This window comes from Sturnus vulgaris, chromosome 14 (assembly GCF_052056855.1).
Source record: "Sturnus vulgaris isolate bStuVul1 chromosome 14, bStuVul1.hap1, whole genome shotgun sequence".
NCBI lineage: Eukaryota > Metazoa > Chordata > Aves > Passeriformes > Sturnidae > Sturnus > Sturnus vulgaris.
In genome coordinates this window covers 8,949,769-8,970,804 of record NC_142256.1, presented here as the reverse complement: position 1 = coordinate 8,970,804, position 21,036 = coordinate 8,949,769, and the positions used below count along the sequence as shown (strand labels likewise).

The 21,036-nt window shown below is 40.8% G+C and overlaps 1 protein-coding gene across 4 annotated transcripts in view; it reads left to right on the top strand.

The window, feature by feature from the left end:
• DACH2 (dachshund family transcription factor 2) overlaps window positions 1-21,036 on the top strand; it is a 245,161-nt gene that overhangs the window by 112,908 nt on the left and 111,217 nt on the right. For all 4 annotated transcript variants that reach the window (XM_088173069.1, XM_088173068.1, XM_014888323.2 and 1 more), the window contains exon 2: window positions 7,390-7,505. In XM_088173069.1, coding sequence (XP_088029195.1) covers window positions 7,390-7,505 — 116 coding nt within the window. The remainder of the gene's footprint in view (window positions 1-7,389; window positions 7,506-21,036) is intronic.

The following is a 21,036-nucleotide window of genomic DNA, read 5'->3' as shown; positions in this document are numbered from 1 at the left end:
ACAACAGATCTGTAATTTGAATTTTCTGGGTGTGTCATTAGTGGCACAATTCCAGCCAGGACAGGCCCCCTCCTGCAGGGTTTGGTCCAGGCAGAGTGGGAGCAATGGGAATGAAGACACAGCAGCAGGAGTTTTGTCCCACTGGCTGTGATCCATAGCTAAATGCAGGATATTTTATCTGTGCCAGTGCACCTCCACTGCCACAGTTACCTGTTCAATTCCTGTGTGCATCCCTGCATCTGCTGGAGTCACACTTCCAATTTCCTCACTGCCACACCTTTAAAATGAGCTTGGGCATGGTGGAACATGGATCAGCCTCCAGCTTGTCTGCAGCCATGAATCTCCTCAGTTCAGAAATTTGGTGATTTATCCCCATTTTTCATGTGGTCTTATTTGACAGGAGAAAAGCAAAACCAGGAATGTTGAGGTACTGTTATATCTGCAGGCACACTCATAAGTAATGAAAGAATTATTTAAAGTTTTAAATCTCAATGAACTAAAAAGCCTTTTTTGGTTTTAGACTTACTTTGTAATGCCTGATTTCAGAAATAAGCAATTAAATTTTGTTAGGTTAGAACCACTGTAGTGGCAACTGAACACAAGGAACTCAGGTAATTTTTCTTACTGTAGACGCCAAGTCGGGTTTTAAATAAGTACTGGATTTTCACTAATTGAGATTTTTTGGGATGAACACAGCCATAATGTGCTATGTTCCATTCTAAAATATGAAGTTGTAATATTCCACTGGAGTGTCTGAGCAGTTCAGTGCTGTTAAAGGAGTGTTGTTTTTTTTCCTAACTAACACCAATCCCAACGGCAGAGAAAGCTCAGATCTGTGATGCTTCAGAACAAACTCCCACTGACGTTTTCTCCGGGGACACTCCTGGCTGGAATTCCCTGGAGAGTTTGGGTTTGGGAGATGTTGCTGGGCAGTGTCAGAGCCTCTGTGCCCGTGTCGTGTGTGCCCTGGCAGGTGAGCTGTGCCTGGGCACTGCCCCCAGCCTTGCCATGGGCGCCGGCTCCTCCTCACCAGCTCCAACAGCTTCATCCATGATTAATGCTAATTGCCCATTTTGCATGGATGACTTTTCCCCTGCTGCTGAGCTGGCTGCTGTTGCCTTTGATGTGGCTGGTGATCCAATGTCCTGCCATGGCCAGACAAGTGATCAGTTTGGCAGCACTGAGAGGAGACAGAATCAGGTTGCTGCGGGGTCAGGGTTTGCTTCTCTCCTTAAACACTGAAAGGTCAGGCAGAGTTTAACTACCACTGCCACCTTTGAAATGTTGTAATAAATGCCAAAGAAGGGAGATTATTTTAAGTCCGTGCTACAGCTAAAAATATGAAGGTAACAGGGAAGGATTCTAACTCATCAGGATGTTAAATTTATTGGTAAATACTTCAAAAAGTGCCTTGCACTATCACTAGGGGGTATTTCATGATACTGGAAGACACGAAAAAATTTAATTTCTCATTCCTGTGCCAGTTTCAGGAGAGTAGCTTAAGATTTGAGGATGTGTGTGTGTTTTATTTAGCTTTCTTAAGTGTTATTTTTGTTGTGTTGTGTTTGTTGTGTACTTCTGAGCACTTGCACCACTTACTGCCACTATTAGCAGGGCAATTTACACAGTGTGTCATACAGTACTTCAGTATTTCTCCTTTAAGCCTAATAAAATATGTTGCTATTGAAGAAACCTGTGATACATATGAAAGCTTCCTAAATCACAGGTCTAGCATATTTTTGTACCAAATAGCTCCAGCCTCATGAAATCAATAATTAATTTATTAACTGGATCTCTTTGGAAAAAAAAAAAACCAAAATCAGCAGTCCTGGCGAGGCTGCCTCCTGCCAATTCATAAATAGTTGATGACAAAAATGAAAAAGTGTAGAAGTAAAATTCAAATCTTAACGATCAAAGTATTGGGTACCTCATCTATCACAGCTTGGAATAAACATATCACAGAAAGTGTCATATCTCATTGACACTGCAAAACATAATGCTTTCCCTTGTTATCTAGCGAGCTGCCAAGGCTACAGAGTTTATAGGCTGCTAAGATAATGTGCTGCTGGTAATCCACTTCACTTGCAGAAATATGAAGTACTGTTGAAATATATTTCTACTTGGTTTATTCTTTGCTCTCTCCAGAGGGTAGGATGCTATTTCAGTTCCTCTAAAGCAGCGCAGAGAATGAAAAGCAAAACATCAGGATAAATTATGCTAAATGGTGGACTAGACCCCAGAGGAAATCATGCTTCTGTGCTACAGTATTCCTCCATTTATCTTACAAATGTTACATCTAATGTTAATTTTGTAAAGGGAAAGCATTCAAAGGTTCATCTGATCCTTTTAATAATAGTTTTAGTGCTACGGTGTTATTTGTCAAACTCCTGCTATCATAACTAACTTTCCTAGTTTTGGCAGTCCATTCATACAGAAAATATTTTGGGCTACTAATACATAACATTTTATTTCACAAAACACAAATAACCTAGTAATTACACTCCAAAACTTAACAAATAATTGCCAGCAAGCAATTACCATTCAATTAAAGAGTAATTACATGGTTATTTGTGCCCTGTAAAATAAAGCATTACTGAAATCAGTAGTGCAATCAATATTTTAGCAGAAACAGGATGCTGCAGTGATGGACCTTTCAACCTGTGCTGATTAAATTGTCATCCAAATAACAGTTTCCTAGTTAAATCACCACATGTTTATTTGTCTTGATTAATATGCAAATTCTCCTCTGATTCTAGTAAATCTCCTATATTTAAAAGCACAAAAGTAGAGCACTATCATACATCAGCAGCGATCTGCTGCATGTTTCCACTGATTAATTACATTTTACAAAGCATTGATGAATTTGGGGATTTTATGAAATATGGCTGTCTATAATGAGCATAAAATAGAGTTACAAAAGATGGAGCTGATCAGTAACTTTAAGAAAATCACAAAAATAAAACGTTATTTCATGTATTGATTCAAATTAAAAATCCTTGTGATATAAAGGGAATATATAAAACTTTGAGAGAAAAAAATAATAAAATTAGCTCTCAGCAGGAGTGGAAAATAAAGAAGAAAAGAGACATTAATGAACAATTTCTCAGCATTTTACTAAATAAATTTCAACTGTCAAATAATACTGCTCAAAATGTAATTTATTTTCTGACAAATTTAATTTCAACCACATATTTAAAAATGAACAACATTCAGATAGTTCATTTTTCTCTTTCAAGAGTTAGTGATTTTGGGGGGGTGGACTGGAGAGGATGACAAGAATGACTTTATAACCATGGTGCAAATGCAGGTAAAAACCCCCAAATCTTCAGTCATCCTCACTTGCAAGTAACTGGTGACCTAAGGAGGTTTTGGGTTTGAGAAATGCCAATAGAATGTTAATCAGTGGAGACTTTATTTAGTAAAAAGAACAAGATTCCTGAAGATATACAGGGGAAACAATATTGTACTTCTGTTTTAGCCTTCGCTTGAGACCAGATTTGTTTTTTGAAGTTTTTAAAAGATACCCATAAACTAGAAGTTTCTGACTGAATTAATATCTAATTTAGATTTGAGTAGTTTCCCATTTACAAAGATCTAGTGATGGAAAATCCAAAATTTGTGAAGAGATTTTAGACTCTCAAAGAAATGCATTTAAAATTGTTTGAAGGTGATTGTTCCTGTTTATGCCTGCTTTGTTAGCAACGAGGAAAAGATTTTTCTACACTTCTTGAATATGTAACTTTCTTGAATGAGAGAAAGGAAAACGTGAAAAGGAAAATGCAGTAAAAGAGCAGGGTGACAGAAGATGAGCAATAATATTAAATAAAGTTAATATTTATATGCTAATGCCATTAGCATTTATATGCTAATACTTCCATAATCACAAATTATGTCTTACTCTCCCCAAATGATAATTCTGCTTGCCTTGGGTTTACTGTTCAGTGCTTTTATTGGCAATTTTGGCTCAATTGTGGAGGTTGCATACGTTTTAAATAGTAAATGTGAAATTTGGTGGATTTCTAGACCGTGTGAGACAATGAGAGGGGGAATATTGGGGGAGTGTTGGGACACAGAGCAGGGACATTTCGTGGCTTGGTGGTGCCAGCAGCACATTCACAACAGGGAGTAAATCCCATTAAAACCTTACACCTACTGATCCTTTGTGCATATCTTACTAAAAAAAGCCAAGATTTTGAGCAAACACTTGTGTCCTGTCTCTGTGAAATTCCTGGTTTCATGTTCCAACAGAAATTCCAGAAAATTTGTTTCTGGCCCAAACTGGAAGCGTTTGGGCTCAGATGTGTCACTTCCTGGGAGCTCTGCTGCCCTCCCAAGATAAAGGTGTTGATTCCTCACGGGTGACACATGGCTGGGAATATCCAGGGAATCCAGCTGGAATTTTGAGGTGTCTGCTGCAGGGATTCCTGTCCTTGGCTGGGAGCAGACCCAGGGCACTGAGAGCTGCAGAACTCGGCATTACAGACCCAAACAGGTCCTTGCAGGTGTGTCACAGTCAGCTGTGAGCAGCAGCCAGTGTTTAATTTAAAAGCTACGATTAAAGAAGAGACAAAGGACTTGGGTTTTATTTGAACAGATTCAGCTGGGAACAATTCCATTCAAATTATCATGGCTACAGCTGGATGTCAGCCCCCAATCCGAGTTACTGATTTATAGGAATATTCACTAAAAGCACTTTAGGGTAGAAGGACACTTCTTTTTCTTCAGTCCATCACACCCCTTCCCCTAAAGGACTCCAGTCCCAGAGACACCAAGTGCTGTGTTTTCCCAGTGGAACTTCCCTTGCCTGTGTAAGGGAGGGTGTAAATGCAGCCAGCAGGGTCCTGGAAGGGAATGGAGTAAGGTTTTGATGTGAACTTCTCCTCCTTCATCTCTGGGGCTTTCCCTGTGGGTCAGTGCTCAGGCACAGGTGGAAGGAAACACCTGGAGCTGTGCTCTGCCCAACCTGTGGGTCAGGGGCTGTGCTCAGAGCCATCAACAGCAGCTTCTGTCATGGCAAAAACTGCAGCACCAAAAACTTTCCGGGCTGAAACTGCACAGATCCTCCTGCTCGTCCTCTGAAAACACAAATCGTGACTAAAAAGTCTCTTTGTAAAATCTTTTAAAGCTGTTTGTTGCATTTTGAAAATGTTTTTCTTCGATTAATACCAGCCAGCATATGGAGTTTTCCGCAAAAGATTTGTTAGTGTTTGAGCTCAGGAAGAAAACGTTTTGTTGTTTTGTTGATTGAGCTCTTGCACTGGAGAAAGCTGCTAATTTTAGCTGGTTTGTAGGGTTTTCTTCAGAGACAGTAAGTGCCAGCTAAGCACTTAGACAAGCCTGTGGATTACAGGCTCCTGTAATTCAAAAGAACAACGATTCCTGTTTGTTCAAAACCCCCACGTATCAACCTAACGCTGTCTGTTAGACAACTTCGTGGTGCAGGGGATGATTTCAGCAGGTGATTTTAATAGAGAATGCATGTGTGCATCAAACTTCCCCTGGAAAGCAAATGCTCTTATTTTAGGTTTGCTTTATTATAGCCCAGTGGTTCTTGCAGCAAGCTTTACTGCACAGCCATCATAGTATGATAAACAACTGAAAGCATCAAAAAGAAAAATGGAAAAAAATACTGAATAATATGAAATTCAAAATGGACAAACCCGAAGCTAAAAAGAGAGGGGAACGGTTTTATAGAGATAAAATAATAAACCAAAAAAACAAATGATTTTGTGCTACTTTGATGTACAGTAAAACAAAATAACACTAGCACGGTATGAAAAATGAACAGGTTAATGGTACCTCTGTGGAGTGCTGCTGGAAGTTGTCTTCATTTAAATGCAGAGTTTGTCGTGCATTGATGGAGGGCTTTGCCACTGTAAGTTGATAGAGTGAAGTTTAACTTAAATTTCTTTGTGAACTAGAAGTCATTTTGGAAATGCTTTCTATTCAAACCTCATTCATTGTTGCAGCTTAGTTATTTTATACAGTGTTTCACTGTATGTTGTCAAAAGCTCTATTATTCAACAGAGTAAAATCTGTTCTGACCAAAGAGAAGCAGCAATACTTTTCCAAACCCATGAGGAGGTTGCATTTTTATTAGATGGCTCGAGGAAGAGTTGATTCAAATGGTTTTTTTGGCCTGTAAATCTGTATTATGATGGCAGGGGAGGATGGGGACATGTGCACACACTGATGTAAGGGGTGGAGGTGACAGCTGAGAACAAGAGTTCGATGGGACCTCTGACATTTTGGATTAAAATCTGCATCCATACCTGGTGAGTTTTTTGGCAGGTTGGGCTAACTAACACTTGGTTGGATCTGTAGTAGTTTTAAACCCAGCGGTCAGTCTGTGAAGGTAAGGGGTGAGCTTTGCAAAGCTCAGGGTTAAGTTCATGCTGCCTTTCAGAAGGAGGTCTGTTGGGAAGGATGAATTAGGGAAACCTTACAAATACGAGTGCCTAGCAAAAGACTTTGAGAATATAGAAAATATAAGTGAAATAGAAATGAGAGCAATTTTCGACTGTGTGGCTGAAAGCAACTGAATGCCTGAAGGCCCCTTTGTTTAGATAATGTTAGATGCTGCCAATACCAAGAAGCAAACAGACATCCTCCCTAAGCATGGCAGGAAGGGTCCCAAATAAAATTTAGAGATTAAAAAAGCAATAAAACATGGTAATATAGTAATTCTTATAGGTCGCATGCAAATGTTAGAGAATTTGTATCTTGTATTAGATTAGTTAGTGGAAATTAAAATATTCAACATAGAAGAAGATTTGTTTTATTATAAACGGGAAAATCTCTCTCTTCTTCTTACTTTCTTAAGCTCTGTCCTCTCACTCTGTCCCTCTCTCCGTCCTGCTCTGAGCTGTGGCTGCAGTTCCTTGCAGGGTCTCATATAAACCCAGGCCATACAAAATAAACTGCAAACTTTCAGACCAGAATACAGAGAGCTCCTGAGTTTGTCCCGGCCATCCCAAGGCAGCGATTCCTGCAGAGGTCCAGAGGTTTTGGGGATGTTGCATTCAGGGTTTCAGCTCCTCATCTTCAGGCATCACAGGCTGTGCTTTCCTGTGGTTCAGGTGCATAGCAGGCACTGTGGAGCAGGCACTGCTCTAACCCCTCTCCACCAAGCACCTCTGAGGTCATGGAAGCCTTGGATAATGGAAAAAAAAAATCTTTTTGCTGGCTCCTGTGAATCCTGTGCAGTTCTTCCGTGTTTAACCAAGCGCTTTTTCCTTTTTTATTTTATTTTTTTCCCTAGGCACGGACTTCTAATGTTTATTATCGCGTATCACCGGTGGCTCACGTATTTTTGTACAGATCGATGGCATGTGCAGTAAGCCGATGTTTCACAAAGAAAATGTTTTCATTTCTCTCTTGTCCCACCAGCTCCCGCCCAGGACGACCCCCCAAGCGCTCCCTGGGAGTGGCGATCCAGGAAAATGCGCGGCTGCTGCCCCACGGAGTTCCCGGGCTCCTGTCACCAGGGCTTATCTCCCCAACAGGTAATAAAATCCATCAGATGATCAGCCTCATCTCTCCATACTGCACAGCAGTTAAAATAAACTAGTATTGATCTAACTGCCTTGTCCTTCAGGGCTTTTGCAGGCTTTACCAGAGGTTACATTATTGGATTTTTTTTTTTTATTTTTTTTTTTGGTGAGCGTTCATGAAAACTCTGTTTTGCTGCTGCAGTGACTGAAATCTAATGGCTTTGTAATTTAGTTCTTTATTAATTGTAATTTCCTTACCGGAAATTCCATTAAATGTGTTATTTTAGTAAAAGCAAAAAAAAAAAAAAAAAAAAAAGCCCAAAAAACAACTAACAACCTGAGAAGCTGAATTATTGTCTGGGAGGCCTGTAAGAAGCATTTCTTCCTTTGAAATGCATGTGTGTTTTAGTTCTCGTGGGATCTGAGCAGCGTGGCTAATGCCTGGTGTATTGTAACCCCATTAATGTGTGCTGGGGAGAGAGAGATGCTTGTAGGAATTACAGAAGAAACACTTGAAAAGCAGATAAGTCCATGTTGCCACAGTGCATTGTGCTTTAATAATCTGCTTTCAATATCATAAAGTGAAAAATCTAGCATGAAAGTATATGGAATTATAAACATAATTTAATGCCTAGTATTTAATTTCACTTCATTAATTTATTAATAGAGTTTAAATTAAATCTTGTGCTATCCTGATGAGTGTTTTAATTTTTTATTAATTGCTGTATGCTAAAGGTAAGTTGATTTCCATAATAAAGCTATATTCACAGTCTGTATTCATAAAAGTAATTGCTTAAATATTCAACAGGCTTAGCAGTTTCAGGATTGCTGTCAAAAGTCCAGTCTAAATAAACTGTAGCTCCCTAATAACCAAACACAGTGAAGTGTTTAGGAGAATATAAAGTCGTAGAACATGTAACAGGAAAATCAGAATGAAAAAAGATCCTTGCTGGGAGTAGAGTGCCGTCTCTGCTGATGTCACAGATGGCTCTGCTTGCAGAACCCGTGCCCTGCAACCGAGTGACACAGCGAGAGTTTTCACTTCCCTGCAGCTCCAGGTGTCCCAGGGATGTCCCAGGGAGCCAACACCTTCCCTGTGCGAGGGGATAAAGAACATTCCTAAACAAGATTTGCAGCAGCCTTAGCTGGAGCACTTAACCAAGTGTGAGAGCCCTTGGCCAGAGCCCCGTGCCACAGCTGGGCTGCTGCAGCTCCTGCACTGCCCGTGTTTGTGACAGGGATCCACAACTGTGACTTCCCTCCTGTAGTTTATAAATGAGGGGTTTTGTAATATCTCTGCCGTGTTCTCAGCTCAGGAATTTCATGGATTCCTGTTTATGTTACTGCTGATAGACAGGAAAGCACAAGAGCCTCTTGCATTGATAAGTTCCTCCCCGAAATCCAGAATATTCCATGTTACTTTTCCACTCTGTGTGTGTGTGTGTGTGTTTGCAAATAGGACACCAAATCACACAGACTGCCATGTTGCTTCAAACTGGGAAATATTTTAGGATGCACAGTGAAGTACCACAGACACATTCTGTGTCTCACAGATATTTTGAGTAGCACACAGTTTGAGTGGAAGATTATTAAGTTGAATTTCCAGGCTGCTGGGAGTTGTCTGGAGCCTGAAGTGTGAGTGGGCTCCATGCCCTGTATTTAGCACACAGGGGAGGGGTGTCTGTCAGGGCAGCCTTTCCCTGACCTTGGGGGAACCTTGGGGAGTCCCAGACCGTGTGCCTGGAGCAGCACAGGGGGTTTGGGAGCAGCTTGGAGGGGGAAATGTCCCTTTCAGGGCGTGCTGGTGTCACCAGGGGCTGCAGACAGGGAGGTGGCAGCACTGGGGGGCTCCCAGCTCCTGAGCCCTGGCACTCCCCAGGGGCTCCTGGGGTTATCCTGTCCCTAAGGAAAGGACAGGGTAAGAGCTGGGGGAGGCAAAGGGGCCAGAAGAGCCTCTTGTAAACTCCATGGGGATCTGGGCTGTCGTGGCTCTCAGTGGAGCACCCCAGATGTGAAGCCCCCATCAGCTTCATTTGTACCTCTTGACACTCAGATTACTGATTGCTTTACTCTGGGTGCCTGCACTGCTCTGGGATTGGATTCTTCCCTTTGGCTGAAATAAGAACAAAATGGGTTTTAACACTTGTCACAGAACAGAGATTTTTCTTCCAGATTTCCAAGTGGTGGACAATAGACTGGAATAAAAGCTGCTCCCAGCTCCCATGTGGATGTTTGGATGGCTGTGGGAGGGGAGCAGGACCAGGACTGAGCAGATTTTGCAGCATGGGGGGGTTGGATCCATCCCTTCCAGAAGAGCAGAGGCTGACAGGGAGGCGGGACAGGATTTGTTTTTTATTTAACATCTTGAGAACTCCTTTGGCTACCTGCCCCCTCTGACTGCAGTGTGATTGCCTGAAGCATTTCCTCTGGATATCTTCTTGTCCTTGATAATCCTTGTATCTGAACTTGCCCATTCTTCCTACAGCACAGATATGCAGATGTTAATGTTAGTCTGCCTACATTATTCAAATTAAAAAAGAATTTCACTCTCCTTATGTGGCTCCCTCATTTGCTATGCCCAGCTTAGCATCCGAGTTGTTCTCTTCATTTTAGTAACAGGCTCCACATCAGCAAATGCAGCATGATTCATCCAGCATTGCATTTTTTTTTTCATTTTTGCCTCCTCTCCAGCCTGCTGTCTCGTTGGAGTGGAGGCAGTGGAGTCCAGGCTGGCTCTTGGGGAGATGGATGGGTCTCGAGAAGTCGCAGTTGTGGCTGCAGAGCTCGCAGCTCTGTCTGGAGGGGGTATTACAGAGTGATGATTAGTAACTTCCTGCAGACTCAGACGAGCCATCTGTGTTTCCACTCCTTGAAATGTGCTGTTATTTTCATCACCCATTTGGTTTGTGTCAGCTCGGTTTACATGGTCATTTTCACATAATAAACAGGTAGTTAAATTAGGCACACTGCATTTCCCAGTGTGGAGGGTATTTTTTTGACCTCTTGGCACGGCGAGCTCCATCTACTCTCAGACCTAAGTAACGTGTGAAGGAGCTGCAAGTGAAGCCTCGACCTTTTTAAATGTTTGTAGGTACTTCCCACCTTGAGGGAATGGGAATATTTGGGTGACATCTGAGTTCCTGCTGCTCCTGAGGAAGATGAGGTGGTGTGTGTGAGATGCAGACCCCTGGGAAGGACAGGAGCAGTGCCCTGACTGCATCCTTCAGAAGCTGATGTTAAGCACACTGTCCATTTCATGTTAACTTAGGAGAAAGCGTTTTCCTTTTTGTATTGGTGTAGGAAATGTGGGAATCAGCGTGGTGCCCCTGCCTGCTGAGAGGGCAGAGCTAAAAACCTGCATGTCACAGAGGGATGGTCATCAAAGGCTCAGCCCTTCAAACAATGCCCTGGGATGAAGTGACGTGAACAAAAAAAGGCTTTATCTCCTATTAATGCACAGGTCTTTATCATCAGTGTATCTTAACAGCTGGGACTTCTCTGTGGAATAGATTCCCAAGGAAGTTTTAGGGTCTGAAGCACGAGTTTGAAATCTGTTACGTGATTGAAGCCAATGGTTCAAAGTGTTCATATGGAATGAAGCTGAAAGAGTGGTGGGATCTTTTGATAGTTATCTGTGCAACTTCAGTTCTCCTACCCCTCATTTGGGCTGCCCTCAAAAAAAAGTTAGAAAACCACTCTGCCTTTTTTGTGATTTTTCTCTGCTCAGTCTGTGGAATGGCTGCTGTTATTTAAATAAAAGCATTTTGGGAGCTGCTTCATTTTGTCTTCAAGGTATTGGGGAGGGTGGCTCATGGAGGAGCTGTCACTAGAGCTTTGTGGGATGGTGGTACAGGGCACCCAGCAGCTGTGTGGGGCAGTTTTTGAGGCAGTGGGATGCGATTTCTGTGTCCATAGGCTGGTCCTGCAGCTGGAGCTGGCAGGGGCTGTTTCAGGATGATGAGCACGAACCTGTTTGAAACATCCCTGGTGGCATTTTTGGAGCTGTGGCAGGGCTGGCAGGGGACAGCTGGGAGGTCAGCAGAGAGATCACAGTGAGGATTTAGGGCTGGGAGCTGCTGGTGGGGAAACCTGTAAGAAGAGGAAAAAAAGGCATTTTCAAGTATGTACTCAGAAGCAAACCTCCTGCATTGCCAGTGTGTAAGATAAACTATTTTCATATCAGCTCCGTTAGTTTCGCCCCTCTTAAAATGATTCTTCTTTTATTTCATAAGCAGTTAAAATAGACACTTTGTCTTGAGTTTTTAAGAATGCAGTGTTTAAAATATTGACTCGTTTGTACAGATACAAATACTTTTTTCAGAACAGTTTTGTCTTATTAATAGTTAAAAGAATCTGTTGTGAACTTAATAGTTTCAGGTAATTAATAATTCAGTGGAGTTAATATTTTAATAGCTTCACCAAGTCACATCATTGTGGGACTCGAATAGAGCAGCTCACAGGATATGGTAACTTCATGTGTTCCTTGCATTCAGCAGCAGCAGCCACTTAGTCTTTATTCAGAAAAGAGAGGATAAACCAGGATTTGCTGCAGTCTTTGGGCGTTTTGAGAGAGGAGTGAAGGAGACTGGAGCCTTTTGTGGTCTCTGGTGCCCAGTTGTGTTTATAAAGGTGGGCACACATCAGCCAGCACAGCCTGTGGCAGCTCCTGCTGCCAGCAGTCCCACAGACCCTGTCCTCACTGCCAGCATTTAGCTGAACATTTCTGTGTGTTTACATCCCATTTCTGTGGCTCATTTTGCTGTTTACAATTACCCTTTTTTTTGTTGTTGCTGTTGTTTTTTTCAGTTGTCATAGGTGACATTTGAAAGTTCCATTTATAATGAGAAGCATATGCAGGACTTTGTCATTGTTGGCATTACCTGGCTTGGCAGAAATTATTATTTTTAATCAAAGGCAAACGCACTGATTAAGGATGCCACAACACTCCTCTGCCTATGGGGAACGTTAACAGTTTATAAATTGTTCTTGGTGACAATTCAGTAGTGAATTACTTTGATATATATGGCTAATAAATTAATATGATTAAGTTAATGAGTAGTACAAGTGTTGCCAAACTCCACTCGTCGGGCTTTTAATGCTGCTCCACATTTGCAGCTCGAGCTTCCCCCTGTGGTGAGAGGATCAGTGCTACCTACGCACTGTCATTGTGATAAATGGCATATCCCACAGTGCCCTGCACTCCATCTGCTGTGTCCCCAAAATGAGAAATATTTTATACAAATCACACACTCAGAAGCTCAAAGGACTGTGGAAAGATCTATTTTTTCAAACAATAATAAAAATGCATACGTCTCTTTAGCAACTCTTCATTTTTACTGTCATAATGAATGCAGATAGATTTGGGAAATGAAAGCTCGTGTGAGTAACATAGGAAAGTTATCCACTACACAGTAAAGCTGACAAATAAGTTACATGTGCGCTCTTTCATTTTATCATGAAATGTTCTCAGATAAAAAATGATGTTAGAACATCTATTTAACTGGATTTTAAAATTAAAGACCATGTGTGCAGCATGATTGAGTACCACCCATCTCATGCCAGCAGATTTCTGTGCTGAAGGGAGCCTGAATTGGAGTGAATGAGGAATGCAGGATCATATCATTACTCTTTTAATACAGCCATTCAGTCGAGTTCTGATAATCTGAGAACTATACTTGGTGACTGTGAGTCACTCAGTTCCTCTCTTTCCTTTTCTCTTTTAATATTATCTTTCTTTAAGGATCCATTTTCAGTGTCTGCTCTGTCGGGTGGGACATTCCGTTTCTGACAAACAAATAGCTAAAGCTGTTGAGATTTTGCTGAATGGTTAACCTTGTTGTAAATTTAATTTACACTTAGCCTCAGCTACTAATTACTGTCTGAGAAGTGTGAAACTCAGCAATATACTTTGATTTTTATGCATTTGTAAAAATTAAAAAAAAAAAAAAATCGATCCTACCGAGTTCCTACATCTTTAGAGAAAACAAAGTTCAACCAGGGGTGGTCACACTTAGAGAATTATGTCTTTATAATTTTGACACTCAGGGTAGGGCTGCACTGAGCTTGCCTTGATTTGCAGATGGAAGAGAGGCATTTGAAAAAGCTGGCTGAAGTGTCACAGAGTTAGCAAAATCAGTAAGTTTTCACCTTTCTGTTTTTAGCATCCATGGCATTCTTTTCTACCAGCTCTTCTGTGAGTCTCCTGTCTCACAGCACTGAGGTCTGCAGTGATCATAGGACCTGTCTGCTTCTCTCTTTTAAGTTATTGTTAAGAAGTGCCTTAAAGTCATAAATAGCATCAGGAGGTGTGAAGGGTTTGCCTTCAGCACTCCCTGTTTTCTGGAGGACTGTTCTGGCAATAACACTATTCTAACTGAACTGGTTTTGTTAAGTCTTCTTTTCCTTTGCAGTCACTTTGATAAAGTTGAGCCAATAGTCACCAGTATCACAAACAAGTGGAGTTAAATGCATCTCAGTGTGTTCGTGTAGGATTCCCACACTGACTGCATTTTGTGTATCCAGCAGTATTTCAAAGACTTGTTAAACTCAAGTTATCTACAAACACTTAAATTCTTACTTCTGTGACCTAAAACTAAATAGGTACAATTTTAACTGGAAGGATAATACACCTCTAGTTGCAGAAAAATACTGATCCATCATCTACTTGCAATGCTAAAGGGTGCTATATTCACATAAATAATACTCTCTTGAAATGCAACATTCAGGTCTGCATTAGATTGGAGTAGTGTGGTTTCCTAAAGGAAAGCTTTATAAAGCTGTATTTTGGAAAAAATCTTGGTATAACAACACTGGTGAAGTTATGCAGGAAAAAGGAGAGAACAAATCTCACTGGATTAAAAAATAAGCATGAAGTTTACTTAAATCCAGGTGGTTCCATAGCTCTGGTCAGGTACTGAGTGCTTTCATTGTGATTTGAAATGTGTTTGTGCTCTGGTCCTTGTCCTGGAGTCCTACATGAGGGAAGTGTGATTTAAGATCAGCAAACAAATAATCCCATTGATTTGGCTTGGTGTCTTAAACACGAGTGTTTTCCTCCTTCCCATAGAGTTTGGGAGATCAGGTTCTGTCAGGATTCTTCACAGAACTGCAAATGCAGTGAGTGCCTGATCCCAGGGTCACAGCTTGGCTGGGGTGGTGTCTCCTGCACAGGGACAATGTGCTCTTCTCTCAGCCCTTCCCCAGCAATAAAATGTGATGTCAAGGGCTGGCAGCAAATTAGAATTCGTGATGAGCAGGAAACTTCTCTTTCTGAGCAGTCTGAAGAGGTGCACATTTTTATTTGGAAGCAAGAATAACTGAACTAGATTGATTGCCTGATCACTCTCACAAAGTGAGGTTGTAGTAGGATTTCACTGGAAATGTGTTTGTGCTGTATAAACTGTTTTAGCTGTACAGTTTTATACAGGTTGTATAGTTGTCCAGCTTAGTTGTATGAACTGTTTTATCACAGTGAGCATTAATTGGTGTAAAGCAAAAACAAGCAGCCTTACTGAGGGTTGTGCAGCATCCTCTGCTGAGCAGAGGTTTTGCTCTTGGTTTGCTGGTGGCAGCTGGTGTTGCTGATCCTGGGTTGTCCCTCTTTGAAAGATAAATGTAGGGCTGCAGTTCTGGAGGACTCCATCTAGAAACCAAATTCATGCTGAAAAGCCTTTGTAAAAAAAAAATTAGAAATTCCTCCAGCTACCAACCTCCTGTGACTTGAATATGAAAAGCTGCACTTCAGAAAGAGAAGCATTTTATATAATAGATGTCTGAATATAAATGACAGACATTTTATTAGGAAAGGAAAGCCTTTATTAAAATATAATGATCTACATTGTTTTTATGTAATCTAATGAATTACAGTAAAAGCCTGAGAAATGAGCTGGAAAAGGTAGAGTACTCTCCCATGAAAGCAAGCTATGATAACCTTTTTGTAATTCTTTAACATGTTGAAAGAGTATTTCTACACAGACTTATTAAATTAAGCAAGGTCACCTTTTCATTTTATTAACAGAATTAGTTTGCCAGATCATGGACTTTGATTCTGAAAAATGTAGATGAATCATGCACTAACATATGTCAAGTAGAAAATTGGTTGTAAAATGTTAAATCATTTTGATGCACGTTACATCTTTGTTTTTACTGTTGAACAATTGTAAAAACTAAAATGCTTAATTACTGGGTTTTTTTTTCATTTGCATATTGATTGGATGTGCTTTAATAGTAATAATATTTCTAAGTGGATTCTCTCTCCTGACTGGGGCAGTCTCGATCTAATATTTGCATAAAAGGAAGAAAGTATTCTCTTCCATAGCAGTATAACATTTTGTTCCTTTGACATGCAGTATACAGTCATTACCCTGAAAGGTTAGCTGTAAATAATAACCAGTGAAACTGGGCATATGCCTAAAGATGAGCACATACATTACATTTACCAGTCTGACCCCAGTTCAGCAAAGCAGGAATAAAACTGACATCATATCATGCAAGTTGTTTAGATGTGTTCCCAAATCTCTGCCTGTATAGTACAGTCTTTTTATATAAAATGTGTGAGGAGGAAAATTATATTTAATGCATGTTTTGTAATTTTAATGTAAAATCTGTAATTGTTTATAAAGAATTTCATAATCATTCCTGATTAAGAAAAAATGTTATATATATTTCTAGTCCCTTGGAATGACTTTATTTTTTTCTGTCTTTGTCACCTCCTTTGTTCAAAAAGTAGCAAAGCACAGGCTCTTTGCTGGGATATGCAGCAGAACTGAGAGAACATCCCAGCAGTAACCCCCAGCTCTCAGTAAACAGGGGAGAGAATGGAACAGGTCATTTTCATGGTGTTTGTGTGGTTTCACATGGAAAAAGGCAAATGTGCAGCTGTAGCTGGATCTCACACGAGCAGCCAGCCTGGTCCTGGTGCTGCACTTGGTTTGGCCCTGGCAGCCACAGAGCAGGTGACTTCATTACACTGAAATCAGGCAGAAAATGTCCTTTTCTGGCCACTCGAGTGAATCAGTCAAATTATCGAGTGGCAAAACTAATTCTGTGCCTTGGGCCATCAGAGCTGCCACTTCCTATAAGTCAAGCCTTCCCTTAGTGTGAAATTGTTTTTTATTTTATTCTCTTTCATTTATTATGCTTATTTCAGCTAATCCACTCGGTGAATGTGAATTACCCAGCACTCCAAAGCTCTTTCACATGTGCAGCCTTCTCATGCCCTGCTGGTGAAACAGGACTGGTTTCTTTTTAAGGAACTCCTGATCTGTTATGATCTGTACATTTAAAGTAATAGTTCACTTTTTCAGATGAGAACTCAAATGAGGAGAGGGGTTTGAATATGGTTTTAAATTAACTAAAAGTGCATATGGCTGAGCTTTGGTTTTAAAAGCACTTAGAATTCAGATGGGTCACATTTTTAAGAACTAGAAATATATCTACAGTGAATTGTAGGCCATTAAGAACTAGGTAATTTAAATGACTTTGACAGAAAAAACACTCCTTTGGAAAGCACTGAATATTGTTTTCCAGCAGTAAAATGTTGCCTTCAGTTCTGTCAGAGCTGAGATCTGCTGAAAGCACTCATACAGGTGATATACCCTAGGCAGTAATTGGGTGTATAATTCTGTCCAAATGGCAATCCCTCATCTGACTGTGCCCTCTGGTACACAGCATTAACATCTTCCAATAAAAGAAGAGCAAAACATATGGAGGCTTTTATTTCAAGCAAAGAAAAATCAAAAAGAATAATGAGGATAAAAAGTAAAGTGCCTGTGGTGATGGGCAAAGCAAGTTAGAGGGGAGCTGCTACAGCAGAGTGCTTCAGAACAGCAGAGCAAAGACAGCCTGAAGGCACCTCCCACGGGCATCCAAATGCAGGATTCCTGTATGTGCAGGACAAAAACTGGGAGATGTACATGGATCAGATGCTAAAACAAAGGGGCATCATGCAGGAGAGACCAGGGAGATTGCTTGAACTCCTGGTCACAGAGAGCTTGGAGCTGATGGGTGGAAGGAAGGGAAAAGAAAGGGAAGTTGAAAGGCTCACACTGTGATTAAGATGGATGTGATGCTGACAGTGTCAGAGCAACAGCTGCTAAATCTGGGAGGCACTTGAAAGAGCCTCTCCATTTTGTTAGGTATGGAAGTCAATAGGTTATTTGGGCTAAGAACACCCTATTATTCACATTCAGCTGACCCAGAAAACTTTGCCATCTCACAGTGGCAATTTGGAGAGCTCTGCCCTGGTGGGTTTAGTACTTCCCTTGTCCTGTGGAGTCCTGTGTAATGTATGGATATATTGATCTCAAGGTTTTGTTTTCCCTGAAATTCATTAGATTAGTCAGTGTAAAGCTTCAGAAGGCTGTTTTGTGTTGGTAGCTGGGTTAGATTGCTGAAAACTTGTCAGCAGAATCTCTTATTCAAACCTATTAAATGTCAAGGAAATGCACCATGAATTGTTTTGGCCTTCCTGTTTTGGAACTGGTTCATTACAAATTTTAATTACAGATAATATTTCTTCAGACTGGCTTATCAGTCTGCATTAGCTAAGCATGAGTCCTAATCCTGTTGAGAATTTGTGTTGATTTATGAGAAGTTTTCACTGTAGATAGAACTTGGGAAAATATCATGGGAAGATTTTTTTGCCCATTGATATGGACACAATCTTCCCTTTCTGTTGTGTCTCTCCTGATCTCCATTTTTCTTTGAATCATATGACTCTGTCTTTCCTTTTTTATTTTTTTGCCCTTGACTTTTATGTCTGCACCACAATTTGTGTTGACCTTGAGGATGCCCTCAATTAACTGAGCCATTCCCATACCATGGCCAACTCCAAAATCCTCTGCACCCAGCTCCTGATTGGAAAAGCAGATCCATCCTAGAAACTGGTCCGTGATAATTTTTCTTTTCCTTTCAAGTCACTGTTTATTTCCAGGCAATAAAGAGAAGGAGTGATACAAAAGAGATAGAAAGAGGAAGAAATAAATCCTGGGGTTGCTTTGGGTGGGTTTCCTGTGCTCAAGCCAGCCCTGTCTCTGCCACCTGCAAAAACAGGAGGATTGGGAAAGATTGGGATGAGAGAGAGAAATCTCATCACTGAAAGTTCAGTAAAACTCTTGAGATCCAAAGGTTATCTGCCAGGGATCAGGAATTTGGGGAGGAATGGTCAAAGGGATGCTCAGATTCTGATCTCTGGAGCAGCACTTCTCCAAAGCTGTATTTGTGTGATATCCCAGTAGAACCTCTGTGCTGGTACAGTGACAATGATACTGAGATCAGAATAGTTTAGGAGACAGTAAATTATGGCTTAGTTTTGGGATTTGCTACCTGCACATTTTTCAAGGCTAAGATGATTGATTAGGCACTCTATTAATTGAGGGGCTAGCTGGTCCTGGTAGCGAGCTGATTTTCTGTTTTCATGTTCCACAGCTCAAGAAAAATATACTGGTCTCCAAATAATGGCTGAACTGTGACATCTAACAGGAGTTATCACTCATGTGTTTTTGCTAGATGATAGACAGTAATACAACTGCAGTACTTGCATCTTCTGCATCATCAAAGTGTGGCCTTACACATCTGTGATGTTATAAATGGAAATTTTGCAATGGATTTTCTGAGATGCCATTAAGCTGTGATTGGGATAGCAGTTAAATATTGTGGTGAAATGATTTTTCACAAATACAAAGCATCCATAACTATCCTTTTAAAACGTGCTCTAGAAACTTTGAACTGTTTCAGCCTCACCTTCTTTTTCAACTTACAGCATGTTTATTTTACAAAATAAAATAAATTTGGTTTGTGTAAAAGGAGTTATCCTGTGTCTTAAAGGAGTTACCAAGGTTAATTTAATCAAGTAGTTGGAATAAAATATAGTAACTTCCTCTTAGTTTTTATATTAAACCCCAGATTGAAAATGAAACTTCTGAATAGCAGAGTGTATGCAATGTTGGTTGATCTTGGTTGAACTGTGACTGAAGATTCATGAGTTAAATTGATGAGACAGAGTAGGTTGACACTGATCTTGCAGTCCAGACTTGTAGCTATGTTAGGATTTACTGCAGGTGGAGCAGTCTGTGTTTGCCCATTTCTCCACATTTAGAAAAAATACCAAGAGCTGCTGATGGTTTCCTGCTGGTTGGGTCATTTTCTGGTACAGGGTGTGAACTTGTGGTGTGGCTAAATGTTCCCTCAATGTCTCCTACACTGACATGAAAGTACATTGGAGTGTCTTATTTTCTCTATTTCTTTTTCATTCTTTGCTGGGAATTTCATTGGAGACAGTGAGCTGTGCAATGTATGTATTAATCAGATTAACTCCCGAATTTTCCTTTAGATAGGAATGTCTTGGTTTCTCAGTTTGAGACATTCATTGTGTTCTATGATGAGCAATGACTTCAAGTGAAAATGAATTGAAATATTTTCTCTGGGTTAGTTTTAATTTTACTTAATGTATGAAGGAAGATGAAAGGCAGCCTCTTCTCTATGGTGAGTTAACACTGGAACTTGAACTTAATTGAGGGATTTGAGATTTATTTATTTTTTTAAACAGTTTCAAGAAGTGAGTATCCTGGCACGGGGATGTCTGGGGACTCCCTTGGCATCTTTTGGTGGTGCCCATTCCTGTTGTGGCATTTCTGTGTGTCTGGGTTCTGCCTGGCAGCTGTCTGTCATCCTGCTTCCACTCCTCCCAAACGCTGCCAGCAGTTGGGTTATGCCATGTGGGGACTGGCGAGGTGGATTAGTCAATGGAGGTGAAGTATTTGGATGGTGGGGAATGTGTAGTACAGTGAGGCCATGATTATTAGTCATGTCTTTAAAAAATCTTGCACTCAATTTCAGGGCATTCCGCCCACAGGAGAAGAGTGAGAGCAGATTTTTGCAGTGAAATTGCAGAGAACCGTGGTAGATAATTTGAAGTTGCAGTCCCTCAACATTTGTATTCTATTTGGGATGTCACTTCCAGTAAGCTTTTTAGAAATGTAGCGGCGCAAATGGAAAAGTTTCAGCAAATGTTAAATGTAACAATGAAGACTTTTGTTCTTCATTAAACCATTTCTTGATGTTTCCTGATAGATTTTCATCTAAACACTTGCTAATCCCAGAGCTCTGACAGGCAAGGCCTGCTGAATTAGGCCAACTTCTGCTACAAATAGCTGCTGCACATGAAACAGTAATCATTGCTTTCCAGTCTATTATTAGATTGACTTCATAGGGATTGCTTTTTTCTCCTGTGAGTTGATGCATAAATGACATGCTTTACCCTCCAATAAATCTAACGTCAGAGTGGCTCTGACATGATGTTCATACCCCTTAGTCCCATGACAGATTATTTTTGATGGCTGCAGAAGTTTACAGCAGCTTGAAACCATTAGAATTTAAAGGCATCATTGAAATTTTACAGGGTACCTGCCTGAGACACAGCAGGGCTGGGGCTCTGTGCTGCCACAGGAGCCCTTCCTGCCTCTGCTGATCCCCAACTCTCCTGGAGAGGGGAAACTCTCCTGCAGCTCCTCGGAGAACCTGTCTATCCATGCATCCTCCTGCT